Below are 10,100 nucleotides of genomic sequence, written 5' to 3' on the forward strand. Positions count from 1 at the left end.
TCTCTCTCTCTCTCTCTCTCTCTCTCTCTCTCTCTCTCTCTCTCTCTCTCAAAAATAAATAAAAACATTTTAAAAAATAAAAAAAAATGGTGTTGGGAAAACTGGACCACAACACGCAAGAGAATGAAATTGGACCACTTTCTTACACCATACACATAAATTCAAAATGGATGAAGGACTTAAATGTGAGACATGAAACCATAAAACTTCTAGAAGAGAGTACAAGGAGTAACTTCTTTGACATTGGCCATAGCAGCAATTTTCTAGATATGTCTCCTGAGGCAGGGAAACAATAGCAAAAATGAACTATTCAGACTACATCAAAATAAAAAGTTTCTGCACAGCAAACAACAAAACTAAAAGGCAACCTACAGAATGGGAGAAGATATTTGCAAATGACATATCTGATAAAGGGTTAGTATCCAAAATATATAAAGAATTTATAAAAACACAGTACCCCAAAGCCAAATAATCCAATCGAAAAATGGGCAGAAGACATGAACAGACATTTCTCCAAAGACATACAGATGGCCAAAAGGCACATGAAAAAGTGTTCAACATTACTTATTATGAGGGGAATGCAGATCAAAACGACAATGAGATACCCCTTATTCCTGTCAGAATGACTAAAATCAACAATGCGAGGGGCCCTTGGGTGGCTCACTTGGTTAAGCGTCTGACTTTGGCTCAGGTGATGATCTCATGGTTGGTGAGTTCAAGCCCTGTGTTGGGCTCTGATCTGACCCTTAGAGCCTGGAGCCTGCTTCGGATTCTATGTCTCCCTCTCTGCCCCTGGCCTGCTTGTGCTCTGTCTCTCTCAGAAGATAAACACTAAAATCAACAATGTGAGAAAAAACAGGTGTTAGCAAGGATATAGTGATAAAGGAGCCTTTGTGCATAGTTGGTTGGAACGCAAACTGGTACAATTACTGTGGAAAACAGTATGGAGGTTCCTCAAAAAGTTATAACTAGCAATCACATTACTGGATATTTACCCAAGGGATACAAGAACGCTAGTCCAAAGTGATATATGCATCCCTCTGTTTACAGCTGCATTATCAACGATAAACAAAATGTGGAAGCAGCCCAAGTGTCTGCCGATAGATGAATGGATAAAGAAATGTGGTGTCTATATATGATGTAATAACATGTGGCCCTAAAAATAGAATGAAACCTTGCCATTTGCAATGTCATGGGTGGAGCTGGAGAATATTATGCTAAGCGACATAAGTCAGCCAGAGAAAAACAAATACCATATGATTTCAATCATATGTGGAATTTCAGAAACAAAACAAATAAGCAAAGGGGAAAGAATAAGAGAGAAAGACAGATCAAGAAACAGACTTAATTATGGAGCACAAACTAATGGTTACCAGAGGGGATGGGTGAAATAGGAGAAGGCAATTAAAGACTGCACTTGTGGTGATGAGCACACAGGGATGTATGGAAGTGTTGAATTACTCTATTGCACACCTAAAACTAATATAACACTGTATGTTAAGCAACTGGAGATAAAATAAAAACAAATTTCAAAAGAAACTTAAATACACAAGTCAGTTAAGTATGTTCATCCTGTTAATCCAGAAATTTCATTTCTTCAGTTTGTTTTAAGGAAAATAAAGATATGCACAGAGGTGTAGTATCATTGCAGTACCTTTCATAAGAACAAAATACAGAATAGGCCATTAACAGGTAACAATAGGGGACTGTCTAAATTGTGTACTACCATACGGTGAATTGTTTTATAGCCATTAAAAGCCACTGTTTCTTTCTTTAACTTTTTTCTTTTTTTCTTTTAAGTTTTTTCTTTTTTAATTTTTTTACATTTATTTATTTTTGAGAGAGTGAAACAGAACGCAAGCAGGGGAGGAGCAGAGAGAGAGAGGGAGACACAGAATCCGAAGCAGGCTCCAGGCTCTGAGCTGTCAGCACAGAACCTGTTACAGGGCTTGAACCCACAAACCGTGAGATCCTGACTTGAGCCGAAGTCAGATGCTCAACAAACTGAGCCACCCAGGAGCCCCTAAAAGCCACAGTTTCAAAGAATTGTTGATGAAAGTAGTTTTGAAGTCATAATGTTAAGTTTAAAAAGCACATAGTTGCTTATAAAGAATTACCTAAGTGTGTGTTTTGAGTTTAAAAATACACCAACTGTGGTGCATCTAACTGATTCACTGGGTAGAGCATATGACTCTTGATCTTGGGGCCTTGTGTTCAAGCCCCACATTGGGTGTGGAGATTGCTTAAAAGAATAAATATTTTTAAAAAAGAATATACTCACAGTGTTAATGATTATCTTCAGTGTAGTAATACAAATATGTCTTATTCTCTCTTATTTTTTAATCCACAGTGGTTCCCCCATATCTGCAGGGGCCATGTTACAAGACCTCCAGTAGGTGTCCGAAACACAAATAATACCAAACCCTATATTTAAGGTCTTTTTTCCTATACATACATACCTATGATAAAGTTTAATTTGTAAATTAGGCACAGTAAGATGTTAACAATAACTAATAATAAAATAAAACAATTATAACAATATAATGTAATAAAAGTTATGTGAATGTAGTCTCTTTCTCACTCAAAACATCGCACTGTGTTGTACTTACCCTCGTTCTTGTGATGAGATGTGAGATGATAAAATACCGGTGTGCTGAGATGAAGTGAGGTGAATGACAGACATTGTGATGCAGCGTCAGTCTACTAATGGCCTACGGATATGTCACGGGAAGGGTCACCTGCGTCCAGACCCATGGAACCACGGGTAACTCAACCTCAAAAGCAAAACCACAGATAGGGGGGAACTACTGTATTTCCCAAATTTCAACAGTAAGCCCCTCTTTCTTTCATAACTAAGTAAGCCAATACAAGTTAGTTTACCCCAAAAGAAGCTGGCTCTGAAAGCAAGGATTGAATATGAGCCGTGCTAGAGGAGGACAGTAGGAGGACTGTTTTGTTTTAGACTGAGGAGCACGGGCATGGTGTTACGCAATGAGTGGAAAGGCCCATGGAGAAGGAGAGGCTACATAAGAAAGATAACTGACAGCACAGGCTTCGGGCGGAGATGAGGGGGAAAGAGATCTGGCTCCAGTAAAGGGATTAACTTTCAACTGAGAAGCGTACTTCTCTGGCTTTGATGAGAGAAGGAAATAGGAGCCGGTTGCCTGGGTCACTGGGCGTGCTCACTGCCTACAACAGTGCCTGACACTGGACGAAGGGAGCATGTAAGGAGAGGAAGGTTGAGGAATGTTCTCCGGTAAGCGCAGCGGTGTGTTATAATGTATTATTTTTTGTGTGGGTCAGTACCTTTCTCTAAACTGTGAGCCCCTTGGGGCACCGGGGTGGCTCAGTTGGTTAAGTGACTGATTCTTGATTTCAGCTCAGGTCATGATCTCACAGTTAATGAGTCTGAGCCCCGGGTCAGGCTCTGCACGCTTAGTGCTTGGGATTCTCTTTGCCTCTCTCTCTCTGCACCCCCCACTCACCCGCTCCCTTCCTCTCTCATAAAATAAATCAGTAAACTAAATAACCTATGAGCTCCCTAAGGCAGAAGTCATGTCTATTTCCATATCTACCTTACCATTCCAGTGACTGACTAAGGCAGATTGCTCAAGAAATGTTTGTTGAATGCGTGAATGATGAATGAATTCGGTCTGATAGGAGACCTGAGGATTGTGGGAAGGTTTTCAAATCGCTTATGTGGGTATTAGAGGGGACTAACTAGTGACAGGTAAAAGGACCTGGGCAGCCTAAAGACAAAACTGAATAGAAAGCATACCTCCGTACTTAAGAGGATACCAATGAGAAGCTGGAGAAACTAGTTATAATTACAAGTGATCTGTTCTGTTCCCTGTCCAATTATCCTCCCTTCTTTGAACCTGCCATGCACGAGTCTCTATGGGCACAGATGAAAGAATAGAGACCCACCCAGCCCAGCCATCACAGAAAAGAGTTGGTCCTTTAACTGCTAACATTTGATTTTCCTTTGTTTAATTTGAACCTCTTTTAAGCCTCTTACTAAGTAATGCCTACCTTGCCTAGTAATTGGACCATGTATGTAGAAAGTCTTTTAAACTATTAATGGCAATAAAAAGCAAGGAGCTATTATCTGGAGGGTATTTTACTTATTTTTATATGCTGAAAGTGAGAAGATGCCCCCAATTTTTAAATGCTTTGGGTTTTAGAATAGCTTCCCCCAGCGGGGTGTCTGGGCTCTGAAGCAGCCATTGGCCTAAATAGAAACATTCTACCCAAAGGAAAGGATTATATTTTTCCCCCAAGATACATTTTTGCTTTAAGGTTATCAGACTAACGCTAAGAGGAGTGGTTTAAATATGAGCAGTCAGACAGGGACTGACTTCCATAGTAGAGGAGGAAAGTGTTGTATCAGAGAGGTGATTCACAGATACCATCATTTGTTATTTCTTTTTGTTTGTTTGTTTTTTTCAAAACAGAATTGCATTGATGAAATTGAGGCCGTAATCAGCGTTAAGCTCCAGCTCATCGGAATCGTCGGCATTGGAATCGCAGGTCTCACGGTGAGAAAGTTCCAGAACTTAGCTTTTTTGCTCTCTAAGAAGCCTTCACATGTTGTTTGTCTTCGAGTGTGGTATGGCAGTTCCTTAGGAAAGATTCCTCCTAAAAGACAGACATTAGCTGACAAGACATCTTTAAAAAAAAATTTTTTTTCAATGTTTTATTTATTTTTGAGAGAGAGAGAGAGACAGCGTGAGCAGGGGAGGGCCAGAGAGAGAGGGAGACACAGAATCTGAAGCAGGCTCCAGGCTCTGAGCTAGCTGTCAGCACAGAGCCTGATGCAGGGCTTGAACCCATGAACCACAGATCATGACCTGAGCCGAAGCCGGATGCTCAACCGACTGAGCCACCCAGGTGCCCCAACAGGACAACTTCTAAGAACAAATCAATACTTAGATCTCTAAAATAGGACAACCATTTTAATTTTAACCTAATTATGACCTCAAGTTTATCATTGCAATAACTTGCCATGTTAAGGCCACCAAACTTAAACTAGACAAGTGATTTTCAATTCTGGGTCTCTTCTTGCTGTCGGAAATTTAAAAGACCATACCGGGCTAATCCCTCTCACTTACAATTTGCAGACGTAGCACAGTGTCGGGATTAGCAGTGAAAGCTGGAGCGTCGCACTGTCTGGATTCAGCTTCGAGCTCCACTACTTATAAGCCCTGGTTCATGAGATAGTTTCTTAATGTCTCTATCCCTCGATTCCCTCATCTGTAAGGTGAGAATCGTAATGTACCAACTTCATAAAATGGTTGCGAAGATGAAATGGGACAAATACATATAATGTATTCTTAAGAATTAACTCCTATAATGTGTCTGGAACACAGCACTAAGTAGATGCTTGGTCTACACATAGGCTGAGTGTTCCCAACCCCAGAATCCAGGCAAAGGAAATAACACACACAACAGTGTGAAGCCTGGTGCATCCAGGCACGTGCAGGTGGCTCAGTTCCTCTAAAGTACGAGTGTGCAAGAATTGAGAGGCCAAAGGGTATGATGGGAGCAGCAAGAGATGACACTGCAGAGGGGGAGAGGGTCCACATACCTGCAGGCTCTGCCCTTTCGAAAGGCTGGGCTTCATCCTTAAGGTAGAAGGAAGCCACTGAGGGTTAGAAGGACCCACGTTGCCATGTGGAGATAAGTTGGAGGTAAGACTGGAATCAGGCCAGTAAAGAGGTGATTTCCACTGTCCAGGAGTTGAGTGATATTAGCTAATGCCAAGGCCATACTTACCCTCTACTTCTCTATGTAGATTCATTCATGGCATAAGCTAAGGCAGGCACAAAGAGAATTGCAAGGAAAAGCAATGAATTTTCCAGGACACACAAGCATCTGCCCTCGTTTCTGTATTTCGACCACAGAGGGGTGGGACATGTGGGTGAAATATATGCTGAGGACCTCCTGGTCCCCTGTGTCTCTCCGGCCCTCCTCACCTGCTCTGGGGCTGGTCTGGTTGCTATTCTGTGGCTTCCCGAGGACGTTTTGAGGCGGAAGACTTGAAAATGCACAGCATCCTGGAGGTATTAAATAGATGCTCCTAACAATTCTACAGTCTCAGTGAGTGAGCACCCTCCAGGCGGTCACCGTGCTTTGTGACAGTGGCAGGACATTGTTGAAAAAGTTCTTCGTGCAATCGTGAATGGGATCTGTTTCTTGATTTCTCTTTCGGCTGCTTCATTTTTGGTGTATAGGAATGCAACTGATTTCTGTACATTGATTTTGTATCCGAGAAAGAATGAGATATGGTCATTTGTAGGAAAGTGGATGGACCTTGAGGGTGTCATGCTGAGTGAAGTAAGCCAGGCAGAGAAGGACAGGTACCATATGTTTGCACTCATAGGTCTAACAGGAAATTTTCAGAAGGATCTAGCTTCAAGAAAAGCAAGCAGTTAGTAGTGCTTAAAAATTGATTCAGTATCAAATGGATAATTGATACCTGTCACAACACAGCATTTTATATACTGTTAAGTGAAACTGCAATACAATCTAAGTATTTTGAAAAAAAAAGAAAAGAAAAAGTTCTTTAGAGCCAGGATGTAGCAGGGGTTGTAGCCAACCTTACAGCCACACTAAGAGGAGAACGCCCTCTAGTGGTCATCTTGAATCAGCACCCCGAAGTTTCTTCTTGAATTCCTTTCTTCTTAGGTGTAAACAGTTAACCAGATGTCCATTAGGTGTCCCCCCTGCCAGGCGCTGGCACTGTCAGCGAGCAGCTCAGAGCTCGGAGCCCTGCTGCTGGCTCTTCTCCTTAAGCCTACCCCTTTCCTTCCAAAATAACAGATAATACGTGTCTTTTTAAACTTAGCATTCACGATTCTGTCTGATGTAGGATAGGATTAAGGAGAGAATGGTATGGATATCTTTAAACAAACATTGACAGTAGGCTCTGCAAAAGTAGAGGGGAAGTGACTGAGAGCAAGAGAGAGCTTCCGGCATCTTTCTACTCAAATCATACCAGTGGCTATTGGTTTTGCCAAGTGTTTGGCTTTTCAAAGACTGTCCAAGAGATAGAAGATCAGTAGCAGGGCGCCTGGCTGGCTCAGTCGGTTGAGCATCTGACACACAGCTCAGGTCATGATCTCACGGTTTGTAAGTTTGAGCCCTGCATCGGGCTCTGTGCTGACATTTCAGTCTGGAGCCTACTTCCGGATTCTGTGTTTCCATCTCTCTCTGCCCCTCCCCTGCTTGCACTCTGTCTCTGTCTCTCTCAAAAATAAACAAAACAAAACAAAAAAGCTCTTTAGAAGAAGACATCAGTAATACCATTGTTCCAACACCTCAGTTTATGCTTTGGGAAAACTGTTGAGTTAAACAGTAGAGCGTCATTTGTGCCTTAATATGGCCCATGAATGAAGAGAAGCTCTCCTTTGTAATACGTGGTCACCGTTGCAAAAATTCGAAACTTTTCCAACCGAAAACTCTTCAGACCAAAGCAAAGACAACTAACTTGACACATTAATATGGAAGTCTTTAACCTGCTGCCCTAAATAATTTTATATATCAAAGGGCCACTTAGACCCGGTATTGGTTATAATGATTTGTTAGACACCCAGACAGCTTGCTGACCTTTTTGTCAATTTTTATCATTTGAAAGTCATTAACAAGTAGCTCCTTCTTTTTCAGATACTTGGCATGATATTCAGCATGGTCCTTTGCTGTGCAATCCGAAACTCACGAGATGTGATATGAAGCTACTTCTGCATAAAAACCGTAGTTGAGAGCTTTCGTACCGCCGTCCCGGGACCTGTCTCCTGGCTCGTTTTTAATACTCAAAGGACATTAGGATCTAAAATAATTTGCTGTCAATTGTACATTTGCACATGTATGTACGTTTGATTCCTTCCTCTTGTACCCCTTGAGTGAATGCCGAGTGTGTTGACTGAGAGTATGTATACTGACGTGTGGTCTGCGTGTTTCTGGTATGTGCATTATACAGAATGAAATCGGTTGCCGAAAATTCCCGGTTCTTGTTGTTACAGGAACAACCTATTTAACTCTCAAAAAGAGATCATAAGACTTTGATAAACTTTAAAAACTTGGCTATTCAGAAGAAGTGAAAATGGGTCATTCTCTAGCCATAGAAAGGTAGATTCAGAGGATTCAGGGGTTTCTAAGTAACAGAAGCAGTAAGCTACAGGCACTGAGAGACTGTGGTGTCGTGCTAAAATTGACTACATCTGAGTTGGGTGTCAGGGTTTCCTGGGATTTTTTTTATATATACATACTGTCCCCCGAACACAGTAAACCACAGTTTTAGAACGAACACACATCTGTAAAACTAAATATAGCGTGAAAAATCTTATTTGAAAAACTCATACTTTCCTAGTATTTAAAAAAAAAAACCCCTCTGGAAAGAGTGGTCACACAGACAATCATGCGCCCTATAAAAGTGACTGTTTTTAGGACTTAAAAAACAACCTTTTAACAACTTTCTGAGGACATTTTTTTCTTATATAAATACATTTAAACATTGCTTTATTACCTACTTTCCTTTTATGACTCTGCTCTGAACCCTCACAACCCTCCCACAAACAAAAGTGCTTTTATCTCCGAATTTTCCGTGTTTCTCCAAACATAAAGATAGAAAGACTAAAGCAAGCGATCTAGCAGTTGCAATTAGTGGGAAAGAGAATTCTCACGAGCACTGTATCCTTGAAATACCTCATAACTTGAGTTTACATATTTTTCTAATTTTTTCTATTTTTTCTTATTCACCTAGAGAACTCTTCATAGACTGTGAACTATAGTTTTCACCACTTAAGAAAACAAAATCCTTCCTAATTCAAATATTCTAAGCATCCTTGGCCAAACCAAAATAAAGAATGAAAAGCGTCTACTAGTTGTATGCACAGACCAGAGACAAGTGAAGGAAATTAAAAAACTTAAACACACGGAACAGAAATGTTTTTTCTGTGTAAGTCTCCTATAAAAATAAAATGTTCGTATTCTTTATGGTCTTGATGCCTGAATTTTGGGTTGTAAACCCAAAGATAGGATCTATACTGACATATTTGTCAATTTTTAACAACTTGGTATATTTAGTAGCTCATGGAGGGTTTGTATTATTACATTTTAGAAGGCCACACGAAGTGAAGTACTGGAGACTTCGGACGCCCCTATGTAAGTTCACAGACCTGTGACAACACAAGTCTTTGGGGGTGCATTAAAGCAAAGAGCTCATTCCCAAGAAACTTTCACAAAACGTTTTGCTTGAAAGACCTAATCGCTACAAATAGTCTCGCGCGCACAGAGAACGACCCTTCCGCCACACTTGCCACTGCCACTAACTTTGGAGGAAGCTTTTCTAGAAAAAAAGATTGGAAGCCAGCTAAAAATTTAATCGTACATGGCTACTTTGCTGTGTCTATCGCTGATGAAAAGATTATTTTAGGAAAGTCATTTTGTGAAATAGATGTTTATACCCCAGTAGGTGGCAAATACAACCTTTGAAGCACAGAACATGCAGTCGGTGTCTCTTGCTGTCTTCAGTTCATTCGTCTCCCTGGAGACAGGCGCAAGCGCATACTCAGGTTTCTTGCAGCTCAGAATCATCTCTGGTTCAACACAACCGAGTTTCATTCCATATCTGAGTTAACAACCTTTAAGAAGACAACAATAGTCAAAAGAGGAAGAGTAGACAACTGTTCCATACATGATTCATGTGCCCCTTTGGGGAGAAATTTTTTGAAAATATGTCCCACAAATAAAATTAGAGAATTCCACCCCGGAGAGTAGATTATATATATCCTGAACTCCTATCTATCTATATATATCTTGAATTCCTATATATCTTGAATCTATGTATATGTCTTGAATCTATATATCTTGAATATATAACTCTTGAATATATACATATGTTACTTGAATATATATATTCAAGTGCACATATATAACACACACACACATATATAAATTTTTGGTTATGTCTGTTTACCTGAACTGATTTGAGATCAGACTCCAACATATTCTTAAGCATCTGGTGCCAAGGCACTGAATTAAAATTTCTTGATGAACTATTTTATTTCAAATTAAATTTTCTATGTACTGGAATTGTTTGT

At 40.4% G+C, this 10,100-nt stretch overlaps 1 protein-coding gene across 1 annotated transcript in view; it reads left to right on the top strand.

Moving 5' to 3' along the window:
* The window catches only part of TSPAN2 (tetraspanin 2), a 67,478-nt gene extending 57,977 nt beyond the window's left edge, over nt 1–9,501 (top strand). Inside the window, exons 7-8 of the mRNA XM_029947717.1 lie at nt 4,455–4,538; nt 7,666–9,501. Of these exons, the coding sequence (XP_029803577.1) occupies nt 4,455–4,538; nt 7,666–7,731 (150 nt within the window). The 3' untranslated portion in view covers nt 7,732–9,501. The remainder of the gene's footprint in view (nt 1–4,454; nt 4,539–7,665) is intronic.
* Nucleotides 9,502–10,100: the final 599 nt, after the last annotated feature.

Source organism: Suricata suricatta, chromosome 8 (assembly GCF_006229205.1).
Source record: "Suricata suricatta isolate VVHF042 chromosome 8, meerkat_22Aug2017_6uvM2_HiC, whole genome shotgun sequence".
NCBI classification, from domain to species: domain Eukaryota; kingdom Metazoa; phylum Chordata; class Mammalia; order Carnivora; family Herpestidae; genus Suricata; species Suricata suricatta.